This window comes from Stegodyphus dumicola, chromosome 3, assembly GCF_044657685.1.
Source record: "Stegodyphus dumicola isolate Sdum_Otavi_A_Nest chromosome 3, ASM4465768v1".
NCBI classification, from domain to species: Eukaryota; Metazoa; Arthropoda; class Arachnida; order Araneae; family Eresidae; genus Stegodyphus; species Stegodyphus dumicola.
Window position 1 is genome coordinate 207249784 of NC_140770.1, and position 25935 is coordinate 207275718.

The 25935-nt window shown below is 31.2% G+C and overlaps 1 protein-coding gene across 1 annotated transcript in view; it reads right to left on the reverse strand.

The window, feature by feature from the left end:
- The window catches only part of LOC118199389 (uncharacterized), a 103485-nt gene that overhangs the window by 30098 nt on the left and 47452 nt on the right, over positions 1-25935 (reverse strand). Inside the window, exons 5-7 of the mRNA XM_035371236.2 lie at positions 19604-20672; positions 14013-14517; positions 2719-3048 (exon numbers count right to left, since the gene is read on the reverse strand). Coding sequence (XP_035227127.1) covers positions 2719-3048; positions 14013-14517; positions 19604-20672 — 1904 coding nt within the window. The remainder of the gene's footprint in view (positions 1-2718; positions 3049-14012; positions 14518-19603; positions 20673-25935) is intronic.

The window sequence follows — 25935 nt, forward strand, 5'->3', positions numbered from 1 at the left end:
ATATGATAAATGTCTATATATAAAAAGAAATAGATTCGAATAGCATGTATGTTTTGATACCAAATTTTGCTTTTTCAAGGGTATGTATTGGTGCCAGGATAAACGTCCTTTGTACAACATGAGCATTTCATCTATGGTAATATCTCTTTCTGGAGTAATTGTTTTTACTTCCTTGTACGAAATAAAAAGGAAGTATTGTAATCGTAAAAAGTTTCAGGCAGCATATTTCACCGAAAATATCCATTTTGACCGCTATCAAATGCAATTTAACGATGTTTTTGCATGATATTTGTACGTAAGGACAGAATAAAATATTCTTTTCCTTCAAAAAAATTATAAAACTGCTTTAAAATTAATTCTGAAGAGAATTTTTCGTGGCGTCTGTACGAACGTATGTACGTACGTATCTCGCATAACTCAAAAACGAGTAGCCTCAGAACGTTGAAATTTTGTATATAGGACTGCTATAACATGTAGATGTGCACCTCGTATTTTGGTTGCAATCGGCCGCACCAAACGTATATAAATATATTTATATATATATCCACTCTGTTACCTGGCTCAGTGATCTCAGTTTCTTTACTCTTATATGTTTGTAAATTGTACATTTTTTGCTTTAAAAATGATTGAATTATGTTGTTTTTATCTTCCAGTTACGGATTTTATGCCTTTAGTAAATCTGTGTGCAATATTTTTAGAATTATCAGCAATTTTAAAGTTGTTTAATTGCCGCTAAGCCTGTTTTCAATGGCGGCCATTGATGTTTACATTTGAAACGGGAGACTAGTGGATTTGTTGCCAATCTAGAGAAACTTAGCTTCGCAACAACAAAGATAACGCATTCATTTATTATTGCCAATTAAATCATGCTTAATTCTTTCTGGAATTTTTTCGAGGAAATAAGTGTTTGAGATTTACTTCGTAATTTTTAATATAGATATTTTGAGTTTATTTTTGCCTTCTCGCGAAGTGAGAACTGAATTAATTAAATGAGAAATACTCAATCGTCTGTGAAAAACTGTTTCTTTTTTGTTTTGTTTGCTTTATTTCTTTTATACATCATTCTAGATTTATTATAGTATTTGAATAGAACATGTGGCAACGATTAGATAATTCCATTCTTTAAATGATGTAAATTTTGTGCATTATGAGTTATAATATGAACAAAATATATACATTAACTGTTATATAATTATTGGATTATATAACAGTTAACTTAGTTTTCGTTACATAATTATTATATAAGTTAACTGTTATATAATTATTAATACTGTTAAGTGAATCTAGCGCCAGAGTGTCGCTATGGTAAACAAATACTAGAGTGAATTTTAAAGAATGCATTTATTCTATTGTGGTTTATGCGCTGTCGGCGAAGTAGATTTAATTCAATCCAATAAGTTTAAATGAAATGCAAGAAAAAATGCGTGTAATTTAATATTCCAATACAAGGAAGTCATGTGGTGTACACATCAGATTTTTTCATATACTTTATTCAGATGCTCACAGATAGGCCAAATTTTGTGGAGTTTCAGGTTAGGATGATTTTCTGGATCATAAGAATCATTGTTCACAAAATGCAAGCATTTTTTTTTTTTTTTTTATTTCACAGTACCGATTATATAACATTATCTTACGGAAAAAGGGAGTTTCTATTAATATTTTCTTAGTCCAATACATGCTTTCTTAGACTTTTTTAACAATACTTTGTAAAACTAAAAGTGCAAGGAACAAATGGATTTCATGTGCTGATTACGGTCTTCCATTCTCTTCTACCTTTCAGTTTCCTTTTCCCAACAACATTACCTGGTTGCTCAGCATAACAATTAGTCTCTTTTACAATTACATCAATTATTTCATCATTTATAAAATGTTCATAATATTGTAAAACGCCTGCACTGGCTTGAAATGAAATATTCACTTCAGGCAACAATTTGAACTGAAAACAACGTAGAGGACAAATATCCCGGACATCTTAGATAATTTGGTTCCATTGGCACCCTGGTAAAAGTTGTGTGGGATCATCCCTATTTCAGAATCAAAAGCATCTGGGAAAAAAAAAAAAAAAAAAAAAAAAAGAAAAAGAAAAGCTGCCTTCTGAATCACTTCCCAATTCTTCAAGACTTAAATCCTCTTTTTCACTTGAACTATTCATTTTACAAACATTAAACACGAAAAAGCTATGAGCACTGAAACTGCATCCTCTCAAAATATGTTACGGAAATCACAGATGTAAGTTGATTAGATAACAGTAGTATGTAGATTCAGAATACGGAAAATATATTCTGAATCTACATACTACTGTTATCTAATCAACTTACATCTGTGATCTGCCATCTGTGTAAATAGAATTGATACAGGCGAGACAAAATTTATTCGTATTGGTTGCCCATACGAGACACGGGCACGACGAGTAAGGAGTTAATACGCACGAGAAGAGTGCAAAGTGATTATGGCCACAAGTGAATTAAAATAAATTAGGGAATGTAATTCGGCTCGACTGTTTATTCTTCATCAAAATGGATGGACATTCTAAGCATTCAAGCTATCAGTATTCCTGCACATCTACATATCAATGTTCTTACAGTCAATGCTTCCAAAACTCTGCTAATATTACATTTTATATATTCAGTATTTTATAAATTTTTACTCTTTTTAGAACCTGCTGCTCATAAAAAGAACACCTGCACAAATTCTGTTATTAAAAACTAATACACCCACCTTTTACTTGATCTTGAGCTGCTTCTACATCTGTTTCTTGACCTGCTACTGTAACTATGCCCAGAGCTCCTACTTCTAGAACGAGAATGTTTTCTTCGACTTTCATGCTGATGCCTAGAACGAGATCTATAATGTCTAGAACTTCTCCTGCGGCTCCTATTTCTGTGCCGAGATGAACTACTGCCACTATGAGAAATACTTCTAGATCTGCTTCGGTTTGAACGTGAATGACTATACTTTAAGTGAAGATAACGTTGTCTTTCATCAGCTCGTATCTCCCGGCCAAACTGATCACAGAATGTGTCAGTTTTTGGATCATACCTAACAATCCTAAAAAATAATTTAAGACATTTTAAATCTTTTGAATAGGATATAAAAAAACGGCAAATTAAAAAAGTATGAAATATTAAAAAAATAGGAAAAAATCTAAAATTGCTTCAGCATATAAGGAAAATAATGCATAAAACCCACAAAAACAAATAAAACATATATGTTGAAGAAGATATATGTATCTGTCATACTTTGAATTAAATCTTAATTATATGACCTTGGTACTGATCAAAACCATTTTAATCCACAAAGTTAATTTATACTACTACAAACTTACTTTCATGAGAGTGACAATTAAAAAAAAAAAGCCAAATCATGAAATTCAACAAAATGTCTTTTATAACATTATGTATAGTTTTTCTGAAGGGACAAATAAACTGTTTCAGATCAATTTCAGCCAAATCAACACACTAGAAACATTTATGATATAGAATCTCCTGCTGTGAAAGGAGTCATTATTTTATTGCATTTTAACACTTTAAGTATTAACGGTAACATAAAAACTATATCAGTATTCTAGTAAACACACTGATTTATTTTATTTTAGGTTCTTGAAATGAAAATGTGTTTATTTAATGTTAACTATTGCATAAAAGCAACGTAACTATTTTGCACCTTTAAGTATGTTAAAGTGTAATGACTTAAAAAAAATACTGAAATAATTTTTTCAATGATGATAATAATAATAGTAATGGGAAAACAATTAAACCAGAGTTCTCAACAAGGGAGGAATTTCAAGGTTTTGGTGAGAATGCAGCTAGCCTTTTATCTGGCTGCTAAGTATTTAGTTTTAGTTTATGATATAAGAAACTAGTTTTATTTAAATTCGGTATTTATCAACATTTTCTATACTCTTTGTTGTTTAATTTATAAAATACCTTAACCAATAACGTAAATCTAAATAAATTTATATGTATTTTTTTAACTTTGAAAAGGAGAATGTTCTAGCAATGGTGAAAGGGGTACATGGAGCAAAACATGTTGAGAACAACTGTATTAAAGCATTTACTTTTTTTTTTTTTAGTTTACTTTTCTTAATCATTTCTTTTAAATCATCTCTAAAATCCCTGCAAATAAAACGCTACAATCAAAACTTTAGTACATTTCAGTAATAATACATTATTTTTAACGAGGTAAAATTTTCTGAATAAAATGTGCATAATAAATGTTGAATTAAATTTTTTGTGACAATGAGAATGATCAACACATAAATATCAAACTGAATAAAAAGCAAAACAAGATATATTTTCAAGACCGACAGCAAATTCTAGAAATACAACATTCATCAGTTTATTTGGTATCAGAAAATTCATTTGGCTTCCCGGCATTTTTATATGTATGATAAAATTGATTATTATCATTTATAAATTTCAGTTCATTTCTTCAATGAATTAATTTTATAAAAAAGCAACCACACATTAAATGTCTACATTACAACTGATACTTCAGGAAAGGAAGAGCATAATGTGTTCAAAAGCATACTGCATTGAAGGACTCAAAACAAAATGTGAAATGTTTCCTACAAACATATTCTTCTAAAATAAATTTGAAGATTAGATTCCAATACTCGATTTTTCAACCCCGAAATTAAAAATAATTATCCTTAGCTTGGTGTTGTGAGTAATCAGAAGCAAAGTGAAAGCTGAGCAAGAATCTCCTTCTTCCAGTGTGTTATGAAGGACTTTTCAAGGTGTCTGATTTAAGCTACCAACCAAGAGAATAATCTAGTTGTTTTAACAAAATCTGGGAAATATTCCATTTGATGGTGTATTGCAGAAATTTGTTTTCAAGTTTGACAGCAGTGTTAGATTTTTGACTGCTGAAGGTGTTTTCATAACACAATATGTATTGTTGCTCATTTACACTATATGCCAAGCAATGCATTTCATTGACCGCTGTAAAAAAAAGGTGCAGGGATTTGAGGAAGGATATCATCTGCAAGGATAAAACTATTGCATCATATAGGGTTGCATAATTTAATATTTTAGTTTAAGAAGACCAACAGTATAGTTTGATAATCTGGTCTCAAAAATAAGCATTAGTTATTACACACAAGTATCAGTGGCATTGCCAGAACTTCTGTTGCCCAAGGCAGTCTTGCTGCCTTTCCTATTGCCCAAGGCAGAATTTGCTGCCTTTCTTGATATGCAAGCAAATATCAAAATGACATGTTGAGAAATAAATTCAAACTTCACATTTATTTTCAGAGAAAAACTTTTAATTCCAACATTTTAAAATTATATTTGGTTGTTTTTTTGTTTGCAGAATTGTCAACAACATTATAGAGATCTATTTGACTGCTTCAGCTGCTGTTATGTAAACAGTAAGGAAAGATTTCTTAAATACGAAATGCACATTTACACTTCTCAGATTTTTTTAATTTAAAAAACGCACCACATGACTAGCACCATTTACAGCAACTACAGAAATGTTCACAATAGTATTACAATATTTGAAACTTTGTTGTGGAGAATGTATTTTAAAAAAAAAAAAAAAAAAAAAAAAACTGCAAAAATTCAAAACAAAGGACTGCCTTTCCATCTTCCTATTTTGATTTTTATAGCAATAATAGAAATAAAACTCTCAAATGCTTCTTTCTTACTGTGGACTTCTTCCTTATAGTCTTCACAATGATAGTTTAGTTGATATTTATAATTTGCTTTCAAAAATTTTGGTAAAGTAAAAAAGGCATAACAAATACATGCAGCAGTTGATTGGTTTGGTTTGGTTTATTTAATTACGGCAAAGCACACTAGGGCTATCTGCCTAAGGGTAGGAATGCCTTTCGTGGAGGACTTTCTAAGGGAAACTGGCTCGTATACATGTTACACACGGGGAAAACCACGAAAACGCCCATGCAGCCAGCCCGTTCGCAGGATTCGAACCTCGGACCAAACTACCAGTGTTCAGCGACTTTACCGCTCGGCCGCTGGTGGGCCCATGCAGCAGTTGAAATTATTAGGTTGTTGTTGCTGTTGCCAATGCTCACTTGTCTGACCTATAGTCAGCCCAAGCCCGTGAATTTCCTCGTGGCAAGGAGCGCAAGTTTATGCCTGTTGTTGGTAACTTCAGCATCTTACAGGTGGCAGTACGATTTCACTGTTCTGCCTCCAATTTTGATGCGGAGCACCATGGGGTATAGGTCTCCTACCCCTCTTCCCCTACCATCAACCTCTTAAGAGGGCTTTTGGCTTGCTGCATATTTAGAATGCCCCAATGCTGCTCGGTCACTATCACATTTACAAGCCTTCATGCCTTCTCCGGGATTCACACCCAGCCCTTCGGCACGGCAGTTAGCGACGGTAACCACTACGCCCGTTGGGCGGTGAAATCATAAGGCGATTTCCTTGAATACTTTATCTAGAGGAAAAACTCTTTTTCTTCTTAATTTAATTCCACATGGCAATTTAGAATCTAATTATTCTTCATCTGCCTCAACTATCCATCTGACTAACGACTATAAAATTAAGATAAAATTGCACTTTGGCAGCTGAAGCTGATGGTTTGGTAAAACCATCGAAAATAGTCCTATGGAAATTTGCAAATATGACACTGACTTTTGCTGTTTTTCTAAATTAACACCATAAAATGTTTCATGCAAAATATGTAGTCCCTAAAAATATGCTGACCAGGGTGGACCACCCTCCCTTTACCTATGCAACTGACAAGTATTCATTAATAAATGAAATATTAGCTGTGCTGCATATAATAGATCAACTTGTTTATATAAAAAAACTTTTATGGGTATGGAATCATTATGCTCAGTAAAATAAATATTTAATGCCAGATGTACTTATTTCTGAGAAACAAATTTGTATTCCTTTTAAACCCACCCCCCCTTTTTTTTTTCATTTCTTTTAACTCACTCTTAATTATATACACTAACTATCTTATACCTTTTATATACAAAGTGATATTACAAAAAATTTGATAGCTATTTTAAAATACTTATAACCATTAACCATGCTACGAACTCCAAAATTTATGAAGTATCTTATAATAAAAGTTGAAATATAATAACATGGAAAAACATCTATGTACATAAAAAGACTGCTGATGGATCCGAGGGGGAAAATTAGCAGTATCTCATATCATGAAAAAACAGAAAAACACAAAATCAAAATGCTATTTATTAAGAAGCCATTTGTATATGCCAAACAGAATTAAATTTTTATGTTTAATAAATTTATCATTTCATTTTAATCTCTTTGATAACTTTCTGACATAAAACATACCATTATTATATAATCATTATTTTTAGCTAGAACAAAAAATATTTTAATTGGATTCCTTGAATTAAATTTAATGGCAAGACAGGGTTCGTACACATTTCCTTACATGAAAATTAAGGACTTTTAAGGACCATCAAAGAAAAAATTAAGGACCTATCAGCAAACAAAAAAATGAATAGAATAAAGCAATTATCCTACAACCGACTTCATGCTTGTAATTTCACTTTAAGAAACTAACAGAAGTGTGTGTTATGCACTATTATTAAATTCAATTTAATACTTACCATAAAACAATTTTGAAAATTAAACTAACTCCCTACAAGTTATGAAGTAGATAACATTAAATTAGGAACATAATTTCTTGAAAAACATGTATAAGTGTATTTTACACTAATAACAGTCACTATTTTAGAGATTTACATGATTATTATTTAACTTATTCAGGGTTCGTACACATTTCCTTACATGAAAATTAAGGACTTTTAAGGACCACCAAAGAAAAAATTAAGGACCTATCAGAAAAAAAAAAAAAAAAAAAAAAAACGAATAGAATAAAGCAACTATCCATTTAAGAAACTAACAGAAGTGTGTATTATGCACTTTTATTAAATTCATTAAATTCAATTTAATACTTAACATAAAACAATTCTGAAAATTTAACTCCCTACAAGTTATGAAGTAGATAACATTAAATTAAGAACATAATTTCTTGAAAAACTTGTATAAATGTATTTCACACTAATAACAGCCACAGATATTTTAGAGATTTGCATGATTATTATTTAACTTATTTGATATTTATTTAAACACAGTCAACTACTATTATAATTGCAATGTAAGAATATTTTGCAGATTAAAATAACAGATTTGTAAACATACAATTTATTTCTTTGGTTTTTTGAAAGATACTAGAATAATAAACTATGCAATAAAAGATACAAAATATTTACGCTTTTTTAAAATCTGAAACTTTTTCAGATATTTTAACATCTAATTTATTTATGTCTATTTCCTTTTTTTTAACTATTCTTCTAAGTTCATTTGTTTTGATAAACAAATCAATGTTCCTGCTGGTCTCGGCTTCATCTGCTAAAAGCATCTATCGAAGCTGCTGCTGATCTTATTTCTTTATTAATTTCGATATTAAGAATACCTCCAGAAAATTTTAGAAATGTATGATGAGTCACTTAAATTTTAAATTTCAACTGCTTTATTTACAGAGAAGCCCCTTTCCACAAAGGCCTGTCCATGTGACAAGATAAGAATCATTTTCACTATTTTCCATAATTTAGAATAGTGAAAATCATGAAAATAAGTGAGAAATGCGTCAAGAGAAAGATTTTGAGAATCAAAAGTAGAAAATTCATGTAAATTTGTCTTAACTACTTTGTCTAGAAGCTCTCCAAACTGCAGCAGAATTTCATCACAATTATCTTGTAAAACAAGTTTATTCCGCGTTAAATACGGTTAGAACTATTTTCATTTTGTTCTGGGCTTTTCCTGGACTTTTACCCATCAACAGTGGGTCTATACAAGATGCATTTCGAATAAGAGAATTTATTGGACATTTCGCCATTAAGTGTTGTACCATTGTTAAGACACATTGTTGACCTTCTTGTTTCAATGCAAAATTTCCAGCTTGTGAAATGCCCTTCTTGCGGCATTTATTATTCATTAACTGCTCAGCAATGAATCCCAAATAAACTTTACTTTTATCATAATAACAATTTGGATCATTAAAATTAAATTTATAAAGATTTTCTGCTTTAGTTATTTTTGAATATTCTAGTTCCAAAATTTTAAAGTGCTAAAAGCAATCATTTACAAGTTTTAAGATATCTTCATCAAAAAAGGGAATAAGTGGTTTATCGCTTTATAATATTCAAGGAAAGGCAATAATATTTTCGGCAGAGAGAGAAGAAAATTTAATTTTATAAGAAATGTTTTATCCTTAGTTGCCTCCAAAATATTTGAGAAGGATTTTAATGAATTTTTTTTTAAACTGCCCCATTTCAACTTTTTTAACATATAGTAGCAAGTCATCCCATATTTCAATGGCTCTTTCAACTGCTGGGACATTTTGCAACCATCGGTAAAAGCAGAACTTCACAGCAGAAAATTTTAATTAAAACATTATTTCTTTATCTATCAAATGATGGAGCAAAGATAAAAATTCTACAATAATTGGTTTTATTGTTAAACAAAAATGTCTGAATTTTTTTTAGGCATAATATACACTTAAAAAATGCACTATCTCGATAAAAAATTGCGACATTGCAAAATATTCTAGGCAAGCATTCCTGCAGAGATTCCGTTACATCGCTAAAATTGCCATAAGAATGCTATATTGGCAATACCATGAACACGTTTTCCCCGTGTAGCAACCATTCCGCTTATCAGTCATTTTCTTTTAATTTATTAATCTTCCGTTTCTTTTATTTTTCCTTATCATTTCAACACTGACTTTTTATTCAGAATTTAGATTTTATTTTAATTTCTAGTTATAAATAGGTGAAATTAGCTTAATAACAAAAGATAATTTCAATCATTATCACAATGAAATTTTATATCAACCAACTATTTGGATAACTGATGCGATATTAAAATTCAATAACATTCTTCTGAAAGCAGTATTCCTTTTATAAAAATACTTAACAAAATTCTAGTATACGGTGCAGCTTTGGTGCAATTTTGAAAATTATCGCCAACACCAAAATGACCCGTTTAACTACTCATCGTATATGTCCCGTTTACTGCTCATCATTAAGTTGCCAAAAGTAGCCAAATCCCTTGCCAAATGCAACGGATACCTTGTGCATAGGATTAAACCAAATACTTAATTGTATATTGAAGCTTCAAAACGTATTTCCGAACTTCACATTTTTTCGGCTAGCATTACCGAATTTGCCCTTGGCGACCTCAAATCGAAATGGAGCCAATAGATTTCCCGCAAAATTGATAACAGATACTCTACAGAAATAAACTCATAATCCCGATATCCCATACATATATGTGCAAAGGAGAATAAACTCCGTAGGTGATCAAAAATTAATTTATGGCTTAATTCAAACAAACACAGAAATTAAGGTAAGCAAAACCATGTAAAAACAAATTGAAATGATAAAACGAAACTTAGCTTTAATGTGAATTTTCAGCGCTGACTCTCCCATTCTAGAAATTTCAATTTGTTTCAGACAAAGACCACATTTAGCTTTATAAGGATTGTCATCCATCATCATTATATCCTTGATGCCGAAATCGCGAATAATTATTTATTGTATTTTGCTTTCATAACCGCATGTTTATCAACGGATGACAACTTGAGTGATGAATCAAGCAGCGACGTTAAATAACAGAGTATTATCTGATTACGGATTTAAGTTTAATGCGCTAAAATGTTGACAAGGGGAGATTTAGCAGAAATTTCTTTCCTTATGCTAAAAATATAATTTGTTAATGATACTCATAGGACAAACGATTATATTTAGTGCTATTTGAATTAAGAATAACTGATTTGTTATTCACATAAAGCCAGAACCAGCGCCAGATCTGGCATGGCCGCACCAGGCGGCAGAATTTAGCGAAGTTAAACAGAAGTTTTTCATTGCGATGACAATGACCAATCATCAATCAACGAAGGGCGAAATCTATAGTATGGTTCTAAATCCAGAAAATACAGCTACCGATAGTGAAGAAAGTAACAGAGAGGTTACTGAACGAGAAAAAATTTTGATTGACAAGTTATTCGGAATTCTCGACACAGCAATTACAGGACTTGAACAACGGAACTTAGTAACTGAACAAGAAATTATATGTCTATAGTATTAGTCTAAAGTATTAGCAGAGAAAACAAATCAAACAACTCACATTAAAAGAAATGTTTAATAAAGTAAACATATAAATATTAAGCTCTTTTCTTTTGTAAATTTTGATACCCTTTAAATCATAAATGCTTCATTTCATAAATCACGATTTCATATTTTCAATTTTATAATTTCTACGTGCCATCTTAGTAGATTTAAAATGATCTAATATCCGGAAAAATCTCAAATCTGGGATCGCCGAAGTCCCGACGAGTCCAGACCTCGGACTTTGTACATTTTCAGTTAAACTTCTACCCAATAACTTTAGTAATTCATGAAAGTTAATTTTGCATCTAGTTAATTCAGGAATATTAGTTTCAATTAGTTGTTTTCAGCTTTAAAAATATTAAAAATTTTTTTAATTAGTTAGTTATTTTCAACTAATAATTGTATCACCATTAGCAAAAATTATGCATTACTATCAACAACATAGATTTAAATCAAATACTTAATTGTCTATTGAAGCTTCTAAACGTATTTCCGAACTTCACTTTTTCTCGGCTAGCGTTACCGAATTTGCCCTTGGCGACCTAAAATCGAAATGTAGCCAACAGATTTTACGCGAAATCGATAACAGACCCTCTGCAGAAATAAACTCATAATCCCGATATCCCATACATATAGTACGTGCAAAAGAGAATAAACTCCGTAGAAGGTGATAAATTAATTTATGGCTTAATTGAAACAAACACAGAAATTAAGCTAAGCAAAACCATGTAAAAACACAAATTGAAATGATAAAACGAAACTTAATTTTCATGTGAATTTTCAGCACTGACTCTCCCATTCTAGAAAAATTTCAATTTGTTTCAAACAAAGACCACATTTAAGGATTGCCATCCATCAATATCCAGTCTTTGTAGTCAGCTTGATTAAGCCACAGTTTATTGAAAATGCACTTTCCAGGCATCTCGTTCCTATTGGCGTCGGAAGGGTTGTGGCCTTCCAGGTTGGGATTGCTCTAATTTTGGCAAATATTTTCAGAATATCCCCCCCTTTTTTTTTCTTGAGCACCTTCATCATCACTTTCGCCTCTTAAAGAACTTCCGGCTTCACGCTTTCGTCACAATCTGCCTAAATTTATAGATAACACCTGTTTTGAAAGATTGGGTGAATAGCCAATCAGACACCGATACTTTCGTTCGGGTAGCTAATTGTTTTTTTTTTTTTTTTTTTTTTCCCAATCGTTTGCAACGCAAATCCGCCAACAGATTGGTTAAGAGCCGTGCAATTTTAATTCCATATTCATGAGAAATTGCAATTCACATATAGAATGGCAATCATTAGAAATGATAAGAAATGTCAAATGAGCAAAATTAAGGACCATATATTCATTTTGGCCAAAATTAAGGACTTTTAAGGACCAAATATCATTTTTGAAAAAATTAAGGACTTTTAAGAACTGTACGAACCCTGCAAGAAACTGGATTCAATTTGACTGATAACAAAATCAAAATGCATTCAAATCTATATAAAATAATACTATATTATTTTGCATTAAGTATAGCATCAAATATGGCAGATGAGTTTAAACTCCAAAGTGCATTTTTCTATACGCAATTTAAATGTAATTATCATTTGCCAATTATCATTCAGTAAGCAGTATTCAAGCTCAAAACACTGAGCTTCTGTCTGAAATATCTTTGTATTTGCACCTCAGTGAATAAAGTTACAAAGTTTTTACTACACAGACTCTTCGTAGCAATTATGTTCTTTGAATATGACTATGTTCTAAAGGAATTTGAAATATTAATTAACATTTGTAACTAGTTAAAAAGCAGGAAAAATAGCATCAAATTTTTGTCAATGTGTATATATTAGTAAAGATACATACTAATATATATATACACACATACACACACACACACACATATATATATATATATAAGCTGGAGGAACTAGCAGTTAGAGATAGGAAGGATTTTTCAAGGTAACTAAAATAAATACTTTTCAAAACACAAATTCTGATTTTATACAATTCTCTATTTTTCTATATAATTTGCTTCTTGGTTTAAACATTTACTGTAATGAACATCAACTTTTTTTTTATGTTCATTATGATACAGAACTTTGCCACTAATTATGATACCCATTTATTAACGGTTATTTTCATTTCTTTATCAGTGTCTTCACATTTCTTAAATAATCTCACATTTTTTTAATTCACTGTCACTCACATATCTGCAGGGTGCTTGATTTTCTTAAACATTTTAACCTCACCACAAAGCATACATTTGGAAGTTGTGAATACAAGTGGTGCCAAATTCTGCGCGAAGAATGTTAGGAACTTGCACTCACACTCATTCTCATGCACACATGAAACCTCAAACAGTTTCTAGAATTTCTATTCACACATCTCACAATAATATAGAAACATTCTTGTTAAGAAGAAAACTTTTGTTTATACACAATGAGCTTTCAGTTGGTCTGGGGAAAAAATTAAGTACTTGAAAATAAATAGTTGTTTCTGCTTCAATTTAAAAGATATTCTCTGTTGTAGATCAGTTAAAATAAAAGAAACATAAGATGGTAAAATTTTCATGTTCTTCTAGTACAGAATTGTTATTCTTAAACAGATGCTGCAAGGACTTTACTGTTTGTTCACTCAAAAATGATACCAGATCTTAAAAATACATATATTTCAATAAAGATAAATAGCCAGAAATTTATATGTTTCAATGCGGATAAGTGTGAAGACATAACTTTGCCTTTTTATTAAGGTAGACTGACTGAAAATTAAAATGTATACTAATTAATCTTACTCATTCTCAAAAGCAGGGAGAAAGGGGAAAGAAATGCACACTAACTATCCAGGTATTAAAAAAATTAATTTATCAGCATATCAGATGGAAAATATTCAGCTACTTACCGATGAGGTTCAGGACTACTACATCGGGATCTCGACCTCGAATGATCACTCCGACTTTTCAGAGAGGATGAATGTTGACTTTTAGCAGAAGATGAGTAATGTGTATCTACACTATGAGAAGATCTACTGCTACTACTACTACGATCTCGAGAACGCACTGTTTTTTGTGGCAAAAAATATAAAGGAGTTATTTCATTAAAGTCTTTGATAGGTGAAGACAAATTATTTGTTTTGACATGTAGCCTTTTGCTATTTTGAGAAAGAAAAGATGCAGTCATATTCACATGTTCTGTTTTTGAATTTATACTATTATCTTTTCTCCCATTTGTGGTAAGAAATTCTGGACTTTTCAATGGAGGTGAAAGGCATTCTGATCTTAGTTCATCTAATTTCAACACCAAATCTGGAGTAGATACTTCAATACTTTCAAAACAATCATTTGAATCTTGTACAGAACATTCTTCACCTGATGAGACAGTTTCAGACACCCAAGCTTGCGATGAATCTATAAAAAAATAAATAATACAGGAAAGCTATAAAATATAATTAATATAGGAAAGCAAATTATAAAAATTCTGTATAATTTTGAAACTATAAATACACATCACTACTCAAATTATGAAAGAGCTTATTCATTAGAGTTTGTCATTCTCTGCATGTTACTACAGAGGGAAAAAATATTAAAAATAAGAGAAAGCTTTTAAATAATTTTTTGTAAAGCATTTAAACTGCTTGACAAAAGTACAATCTTTGACTCAATCAATCAATCCTCCAAGAGACCAAGTCACGTATTTTACATATATATACACACAAATATATGTTAAACAATATTTATCCTAATGCCTATTAAGTAAAGACATGGATTTGCAAGATGCAAAAGTGTATATTTATTAAAAAAATATTAGGAAAAATATTGCTGTGTGCCTATGTCTACAACCCTGGTATTTTGTGTCCATGTTATGCAGACACGGAACACCTTCTATACAGGGTGAATTTGAAAAAGTGGGCAAAACTTTATGGGCTGATAGAACACAGCTATACGAGCAATATTCGTCCTAGAATGTATTGTTGGAATGCAAGTGGCGAGTTTTCCACTGTCACATTTAAAGAATTAACAAAAGAATGAGATAAGATACTTCAGAAAACATTTTATTATCAGGAATGTAATTATGTACATGCTCAAAAGGCCTTCCACCAGCTGTAATGCAGGCTTCCCACCTGCAGGATAGGGACTAATGCACATTTGCGAAGACACCAGACATTTCCTGAGTACCACCAGCAACAATGGCGATCCTGGAGACTAGATCAATATTAATTTCAATGGTGCACTTGTACTTGTCATATGGCTCCACAGGATATGTCCAAATACAAGAGACACGGTAATCTTGGTGGTTAAGCTACGGAACCGCCTCGACCAATCCATCACCCTGGGAATTTTGCAGTTCGTATAAGCAACCATCCCCTTGGCAATCCATGATAGAAAATGCTGCTGGGTGTCACGGATGATACCATTTACAATGCGAGGTACAGCTTGCCATTTGTGTTTCACTCAAACTTTCTATGACGAATATTGCTGGTATAGCTGCATTCTATCACCTCGTACAGTTTTGCCCACATTTTCAGTTTCATCCTGTATATTTATCTATCTATATATACAGGTGTCTCATGTTTCGGTACCAGGATTACAGATTTGAAGAAAAAGCAGGACGCATGCAAGCAGAGCTTTAAAGTAATGCAGAAGTGCTTTCCTGATGCAATGGTTCAAATGCAGTGATGATGGTCTAAACATTCTCACAGGCAAGCTTCATTTTACACACTACTGCAGAGGTGCTAAGATGGATGACTATAAGAATGCACAGTTGGCCAATATGTACTTAGTAAACGGGGCCATTTAGACATTATATTTGGGTAGCTGTGGAATGGGCATGATGGTCCAGTACACTAGCCAGTTCAATCACCAAAACCTATCACGCCTGAAATTCTGGGACATAACAAAACATTTGTGTATGACATTGTTAACAGCACAAAGGAACTAGTTGCATCTATCACAGTACCTGAAATCTTTCAGAATATTTAAAATTCAACACATCAGAAATGTAAGATCTTCTAAGCATTACAGCTTATAGAAGATACTTCGATCATCTACTTGCTACTTCTGTGGATGTACATTTATTATTAAAATGCATATTCACTTATACAGAGTCCTTTCATTCGTGATGTTTTTCGTACACACTATCATCCGTTCATGTTCCTTCCAAACACATTGCTATGCAATTATGAGTTGTATGGGTCTACCCTACCCTTCCAACAAGTTTGTTACCTTAGTACAGCGAGACACCTTGTCTATTGTCTACAAGTTTCTATATATATATCTGTTTTATGAATTTATATTTTTGGTACAATTCTTATTAATACTTTAGAATCCTCTTCACAAAGCTTTGTCTTAACTCAGCAATTACTCAGATTGCATGAGCTTTTCATCTGACAAGGATTATTTTAACTAACATTTTATTTTAATATTAATTCTTTCTTTTAACTTCTATTTCTTTCATCAGCCATTACCAGAATGCAAAATTAGTTTGAGTTTGAACAACAAGCCCATTTCCAGTTTACAAAGTGAGCTGCAGCAGCTTGCTTGAAAGCTGTTTATTTACTGAATTGTCTACTTGTATAGCAATCTAGTTCAGAGCGATTCTGAATTTGTTAGTGCATACTGCTAGAAGACACAGTAGATGAATCTATGCTCATTACACACTGAAGTTATTTGTTATATAGTACATATTGTATATAATATATGCATAATATATATATATATATATATATAATACATAAGAATTTGATTTCTAAATTGTCCTGAATAACAGTGGTTTTGTTAAATTTTTAATTGCATGACAAGATACTTTGTTAATATACCATTTAGTTCAATTTTATGACTCACCTGCGTTTCTGAAGTTTCAAACTTTTAGTTAAGCGAAAAGATACGAATTCATTGGAAACAAAGGAAATTAAAGAGGATGTAGCTTAATAATTAAAATGTCACAGGTTTTTTTTAGGAATACAGACATAATTCTGGAAAATATTGCTCTTGATGTATCAAAAAGTCCTACTGTCTTGCTAAGGCATTACAAAGATGAAACTGTTGTCCTCTTTTAAGTATTAGTTTTAAGTACCCATTTATGTTCTACAGCCTGAATTCTAACATCTCAAAAAATTTTAACTTCACACTCAATTGTTAATGACAAAATTTGAAATAATTTAAAGTTCCTTACTGGAAATGTGTATGATAGCTTGAAATCTGGAATGCAATATTTGCCAAATGTGTCAATTTCACCTTCCAAACATTATAATTTTGTAACATGTTTAGCATAAAATAGCACCACTAAGGCATACATTTAACATTAAAATTATTCTGGAGCAATGCTATATGAGATGTAAATACAAATACATATTATTTTTTTAACAAAATAAACCACCTTGTTTCCATAAAACCGGTGATTCCGTTATCAATTTAAAGCACAGAATTCACTCAAAATGTTATTTCTTTAAAAAGTTAGATCAGCTCGAGATAACAAATCAAAAACCTTAAAATCTTGATTATTCATTAATCATCATAACAATCAAAACACAGAACATTAATGAATAATCAGAAAGCAAAAATATCATACATCTGGATTTGCTGAAATTAACAATAAACTGCAGAATGACAAATAAAAAAGTAATTTGTTGTAAGAGTTTGGGAGGTCAAAGTTCTTAACAATGCTAACATTTTAGCCTTTGAAGTGCCGTAAGAGGCAAGTTCCAGGGACTAGCTTTTTACCATTTGCAGAATTAACTGGCCAGAATGTAATCTTAACTATATCCTTATTTTTAAATATAGTCATATTATAATCATTACACTTTTTTAGTTTCTTTTAATTATATTTATACTTTTATTTTTTCCCTTCAAAATTTCTTTTATATTTTATATAAGAAGAAATAAATAAAAAGTGACATCATAGATACTTCTACATGTAAATCATCCTAATGATAAACGACACCAAATAAAAATATTTCATATTGACTAAGATCACTCAAAGATCTACATTACAAAAGACCTACATTATTTCTATTACAAGTTTATGTAAGAAATCAGGAGAGAAAAGGTATGTTTTAATTAGGTGGGAGAATTAAAAGCAGAAATGTCATTTAGCATTTGTTTTATGCCATAACTGAACAAAAATGTGACTAACTATAAAATAGTATGCAAGTTTAGGGTACGTCTGGAGGCTGTTTGATTTCCTACAAAGTATTAAACTACAGGTGCTAGGGAGGAGGAAAATACCAATCAAACATATTCCAAGCCTTTCACATCAGTTATTAATAGCGAGGCAGGCAAATAGAGGAGTTGTAGCTGTGTTAACCCCAAAGAGTAAACTCTGTTCTATACCCTAGCAAGAGAAAGAGTAGCACAGACTTTATCCATCATCTATTTCTAAATATCTCAGCAGCTTAAACCACCAAGCAGCAACAGGTTTGGTCCCAGAATGAACTTAAGTTAGTGGTATTTTCTTGATTTTAATTCCAAAATCACCCTCCTACTACATTCCCTTTCTTCCATTTTATATACATATCCTACCTAAACTGTCTGAACACATTCCAAGATGCATGGTTATGGACTTACAGGTATCATGACAAATAATTTTGAGCATATGTATACAGCTTAGCCGCTTGGAGGGTTACTATATCGCTATCACAGTTATCATCCTGTAGCCTTTCAACAGACTCATTATCATCTAATTTAGGCACTTCATTTCTCTTTATTTAGGCTGTGAATTCATCGTATTGTTTTTACTGTTATTTTAGGTTTTTGATAATTTACTTGCTCTGCTTTTACAGAAGCTTATTATTTATTTATTTATTTATTTATTTTTGTGGACCTGGAAGAGATCAGAAATGTTTTCGATATAAATTAAGTATAAATGCTTCTTCACTTTACACAATTTTGGCTTACATCTGGTTTCACAGAAACATTTTACTTTTGCAAAATATGGGAAATCCATATTTAGCATGATGATACATCTATAAATTGTACTGCTGCAGATCCATCCAAAGATTAAAAGTTAAAATGAACTAAATCTTGGATTATAAATTAAATGCTTTTACTGAGAGAATTAATGCTTTCAAAATAGTGTAAACAACTCAACACACATAGCTTTAAATTTACAGTTCTATTACAAAATTTCCTACAAACAAATTACATAATTTATAAGAATAATATATCAGATACACATTTTACAAATTATGTCAATAAAAATATTAATTCTAATATATTCTAATGGTTCTATTTTAAAGTTACTTAAGTAATGGAAAAGAAAACTTTTAACCCTAGAATACTAACCCTTTACATGTAGTAAAGGGTATTTCCTGAAAGACAGGAAATATAACACATTTAATTACAACTGCATTTTAAATACAAAAGAACGTAGGTAGTATATCTGAGTGATATTGGAGATAATGTGCAGAGTTTAAAAGTTACGTGTGCATTTCGTTCTTGTGTGAGTAAAATTTACGCAGGCTAGCATTCTAGGGTTAATATTAAATTAAATACTTACTATGAATTGAAACTGTCTCAAGTTTTGAAATTTCATTTTTAACGTGACTATTATCCGGAGCTGTGCTAACAGTGCTATTCTGAAGTGGAATGTTCAAATAAACATTTGAAGAAAATGTATTAGCAGGAACAAAACCTGATGTAGATGGCAGTTTGTTAATAAAACTAGCATCCAAAGAATCAAGTACTTGAAAACTGTCTGCAGATGATGTAGGATTTCGTTGTTCACGTCCCTTTATTTTTGTATTACGGAAATGCTCTGCATCACGGTTGGTAACAAGTGGATCATCAAAATTCTCAAAAGTTGACTTAACTTGAGAAATTTCTACATATGAAGAATGAACAGCATTAACATTGTTTTGGTAAAAATCACTATGTTCATCCATAAAGTTAGCTGGTAAGTCAGTCAAAGTTTCAAAATTTTGATTATTGAACCAGTCATTATGATCACCATCATAGCATACAGAATCAGGTTTAGGAATAGAATTTTCCACATTAGAGAAGCTTTCCTCAGTTGAACTGATTTGAACTGATTTCTTGCTCTGAGAATTAGGGATGTCACTGCTCTTAACACTGTCACTTACTTGGCTTTTTGAGGTACAATTTTTATTACTTTTTAGTTTTCTATTTCTTTTCTGAGCATTTTCATGCTGCTTCATTAGCATTCGCAATGTACATTCTGAAACTTTGCCATTTTGGCCTCTCCTTCCCATTTTGACTTTATCAGCAATAGTGGGTGCATACAGAGAGGCAACTGGATCTGGAACAGTTAGTTTTATTTTAAGTTTTGGTATTGGCATATTATCATTCTCTGGAGGAAGATTCACTGGTTCTGATACAGGGTGAGCAAATTCTTCTTTTTTGGATACAGAAGAAAGAATTGGAGATACACTAACACTACTAGATTTTTTCTTTTTCTTTGACTTTTTCTTATGTTTTTTTGATTTTGTAGGTTTAGGAGAACTTTTAATGGGGTTTGATTCACAGCTGATAGCAGATGAAGAAATATTTTCTTCCGCATCTTCAGCATTTTCATTAATACTGTATGGCAGACAATTCTCTTGTATCTTCTGAAAAGAAAATTCACAGATTTTCAATTCATAATTCAAAGTGCATCTTATTCTGTAAAATAAAATTTACATATTCATTTACTTTAAAAAAAATCACAATTTAAAAGCTGCAAGTATATTAAAATGGTATTCAGTTTTTCAAAACTTTTTTTTAATTTTATTTTTTATGTACTCGGTATAAGCTATAGACATAAAAATACAGACAGAAATTAAGTAAAAATTTATCTTAGATTGAAATTCATTACAGAAGAAAACTGTGACTTTCAAAGAAAACAAGGTAATGCATCTTTCTTCAAAAAGCAAAAATATTCTGGGCCTCAGACTAGAAGTACATACTGCAATCTCTTTAATGGTGTTAAATCCAGTCTAATTAAAAAGTATTTTAATAAAACTTTGCATCATGGTTTTTCAGTCTTTTAATTTCTATTTTGATAGATACATTATATTATGCTATCTGTTTAAATGATATAATGCACAAAATATTTTTGGTCTTTATGAAGAGGAACCTCAACCTATTAATCTTGAAATTGATAGATGTTTGCTACAAAAGAATACGAATCTAAAGTTAATTTTTGCTCAGTTTATAATTTTAATACTTATCTGCTTCCCTTCCATATAAGACATAAACTGTAAATTTTCTTTTGTATTTTAAAATATCTATCTATTTTTATGTTTCAAATAAATACATAGTTTGGATCAGTCTTCTACATTACAATTTTTAAACTGTTTATTTTATTTTTTAATTAACATATTTAAACTAAGACTTAAAAATTCTAGTTTTACATGAAATATTTAAATTTAAAAAAAAAGAATGTACAAATGATAATATGCTACAATATTATATAACTGATAATGAGCATATGCACATTTTGCCTTCAAATTTAAATAAGAATTTTCTCTCTACCTCCCCCCCCCAAAAAAAAAGAAATTCTGAAAAATCTATTAGCATATTTCAGATTTGAAGAAATCAAAACTGTTTATCAACTTGTCTTTAAAAATTTAAATATTCATCCAAAAATTTTAAGAAAATAAAGCCCTATTAGGACAAGAAAAGTACCATACAAATAGCACAGATAGAAAATATGCAGATATCAAATATAAGATAAATTCAGTTAATGCTAGGAAAATTTTATATACCATATAGGGGGAAAATATTCATTATACTTCAATCAGCTAGAAAAATGGATGCATTATTCCTATAAGTAAATTATTCCTTGTACAGAACATATGTAATAGAATTAGAAATATCCTTTTTAATTATGTTTGTGATAAATTGTAGCTGGAAGTAAATTAAGTCCGAGATCCGGTATACATCCTGTACTTGCAAATATACTGGATCTGTATTTGCATGATTAACTTTTTATATAAATATTTACCAAGTTACCCAATTCTCAATATTTGTCAGGTTTATCTTTAACCAGATTGTACTCAGTCATATTTTATAATTTAATGAAAAATTGGTACTTTCTGATTATCTGCCCACGTCTGAAAAAACTTCACCAGGCAATGCACTATGTGGCCAAAATACGTAACCCATAATGTTGGCAAAATGTAGTTATGTGTCAACCCAAGTAAGCGTGTGTGCACAGCACGCGAGCTGTGCTTTTGACCTTGAATTTGAATGCCATTACTGTTTGTTCTTGCCTTGAGTAAGCATATTTTCTTGTAAAGAATCAGAATGAGAGTATGGAATTTACTGACCAATGAAAAAGAAAACATTCCATTTTTTTCCAAAATACACATAGACCCCGATTAACGTAGGGTATACGTTCCATCGAAGTAGAGCGTAATGCGAAACAGTACTAAGCGAGGCTATCTTAACATGTAAATAATGGGGTTAGGGGAAGACGGATAAAAAATGGTTAGGCATTAAATTTAATAATTTTTTTTTAATAAAAATAAAATAAACATTTATTTCTTACAAAAATAAAAACAATATAAACGCATATACTTTTAAAAACAAATAAAATTCTCAGTCAGATCATTCAGTCTATTCTGGGTTTCCAATTTTCTGCCTTTTTGTTAAGAAGGCATTATGATAGATTGGCTTAATGGCATATTGCGTTCAATTTCGTCGTCAATCCATATAGACAGTCGTTTTCCCATTTCCTCTATAATGTTATTTCTAGAACAGGTAATTCTAGTTGCAGAGCTTGACGTAGTTGCAGTTGCCGATGACAGTATTTTTTCTTTATTCTTAAGAATTGTCCTTATTGTTGAAGTTGCCAAAATCAATGCAGCGCTAATTTGAGATTGACGTTCACCAGAATCTAATCTTCTAATCACTTGCATTTGAGTTTCCAGTGAAATGCTTTTTCTGGTTGCTTTCTTTTCTTGTTTTTTATTATCACCCATGATAAAAACTAAAGATCATAATATTTGTCACTGTATTAATCGTTATAGTATTATACAAATTTAAACTTACAATAAAGTCAACAAATGTTTCAAATGATAAAAATGCGTCCACCAAGCAAGAAACACAACTACACTGTTTCGGATATGTTATTTGGAAACCTAGCGCTGCGCACAATTTCGGAGAATCCCCGGGTTGAAATAAAAGAGCGCTAAACCGAAACAGCGCTAAATGAAACAGCGTTAAGCAGGGTCTTGCTGTATGGCATTTTGTTCAACAATTATAGAACACTTAGATCCGTTTTAGATCAAATTTTATTGACCAAAATGTGTGCTGAATGTCAGATGTTTTTTAAGCGAAAACAGACTGCTAAGTATATGGGAAAAACAAAAGCATGAGCAATGTTAAATTTGAGCAATTTGCTGATTTTAAGTGAAAACATTGCTGCACATATGCAGGGAAAATAATAAATGCAGTGCCAAATTGTCAGCAATTCTCTGATTTTTTTTTTATGCTGACAGATTGCTGTGTACATGGGAGATCAAAGCCAAAAAATAAATAAATAAATAAATAAATAAAAATAAAAATAATAATAAATAAATAAATGTTTTATCATTGATAAGTCTTGCTTTTTAAATGTTGTTAATTTGCTGCTGTTTTGTTCCATTTTTGAGCTGTTTTAGAGTGAAATAAGCATGCTGATTTCAAACCTGTAGTTAGTTTTCTTCTACCAAGTTTTTTTCTCTACATCTTACATAAATGTGACCACTCTGTGGCAACGGACGTGGATCATAGGACCGTTGGTATACCTATGATTTGGCAACACTCCAAAGATCACTCAAGTGATGGTTACTTTTGTGTAGTGAAAATGTCATAGTATAACAAGAAAAACAAATGTAAAATACAGTATCGTAGTTTATCATCAGCTACATGCCAAGTACCCCATTCAGCTGAAATCCCAGAGACAGTTTTCAAAGAATTACCTTCTTTGGAAATACAAAAAGACGATTCTCGTGAATATTGAATTGACTCCAATGACAAATGAAACAGAGGATGATTCCGTTCGTAAGGAATTCGTCCAACCTCAGTTCAATGATTTGGCATGAGATTTGGGACTACCTAAAAAAGCTGCAAAGCTCTTAACATGGAGACTGCACAAGAAAAACTTACTTGAAAAAGGAGCTAAGGTATCCTACTTTCAATCAAGAAAAAATGCATTTATGCAGTATTTTCAAAGTAATGATGGATTTGTATATTGCTATAATGTAAATGGTTTAATGGAAAAGTTGTAATTTCAGCCTATAACACAACTCTGTGGTAACTGTGGCCAGTGTGTTTGATAGCCTACGAATTTGGCATCCTCTTTAAAGATGAACAATTCATCAGAACAATGACAGAGCATCAAAAGAATGCTTGGTTGGTATTCAAAAACATTGTCAAAGACTTTCTTGGAAATACACGAGTACAGCATTACAGCTAAATTGTCCAGCAAATTTTGGAAAGCTCCGAAATGCTTGGTTGCAACATGAGCATCAAATTGCATCTTTTATGTAGCCATTCTGATAACCCCCCAAAAAATCTTGGTGCAGTGATGAGCAGGGTGAGTGATTCCTCCACGATCTGAAGGTCATGGACAAACAGTACTATGGTAGACAGGATGTACTATGGTAGACTGTGATGGCTGACTATTGTAAGAACATCAAACGAGAATGTCCACAGATTAAACATTCCAGAATAAAGGCACGTTTCGACTACTGCATATGAACGCGTTGCGTCAATTGAAGACAGGCCTATGGCATCCGTACAAACGTTTCCACTGCCGCGTATCCATAGATTATTTTCATTTTCCGCCGCTAGGTGTTACTGTAACATTTTGGTGCCAAACAACCAGTTCGCGAGTTACGATGCTGAACATCTGAATTTTTCCCACTTAAGTGAGTATTATTTTGGATTTGATATGGATCCTGACGTAGAACGCAGAAAGATTTTGTTTACTAAATTCCATGTTATTCAAAATTTTTATTTCTGCTTATGAACTGCGAAAGTAAAGTATGCTAGCAATTTTTAGATAAATGAGGTTATAATGCATATTATGAACATCACTAATTGTATAGAAGCTGAAGTAAATTTTAAAGAATTTCTTTGCATTTCTAGAAGCCTTAAATGTAAATGAAATAATATATATATTATTAAAACTAAAAAGTTTGGTTACTGAAAAAATAAACAAATAAATAAATTAAATAAAAAAGTTAAAACGAATTAAAAAATAGTTGGTACTTTAAAAATACAGAGCAACTGTAAAGGCTCACAATATTTACCCAAAATTTGCTATGCTTGTATACCGCTGACTTCAGAGTCATAGCTGGATAACTTATTAGAAATCTCGTTTGTTTTAAAATGCACTATGGGCAGTTATATTTTATGCATAATCCATAAAATATTATTTTTAATTTAAAAATTTTTAATTCATATCTCTTTTTATAGAAAAAGTTATAAAAATAAGTTTTTCTCTTTATATATACATACATTAGGTATAGAAAATGAAAATATTTAATTAATTCCTGTGCTTTTGCTGAAGAGGACTGAATTTAAAAGCAATTATTATAGTAATTTTTGTTAAAAAAATGTTTAGGGCATTAATTCTCTCTCGTGTTAATTGGTAATGAAAGTTTAGAGCCGTAAACATCCCAAAGTCTGAGCACATGTATGTACATTCACATAAAAGTGAAATGAAAATATATATACATATACAGTACACTCCCGATTATCCGCGGAATTGGGTGTTGCGGCCACCGCGGATAACAAAAATCGTGGATAATACGGAAAAAAGCTAAAAACGGGTATAGCAAAAGAAAAAACAGTCATTCCAACTTTGAAAAATCGTTTTATATACAATAAAACGTAATAAAC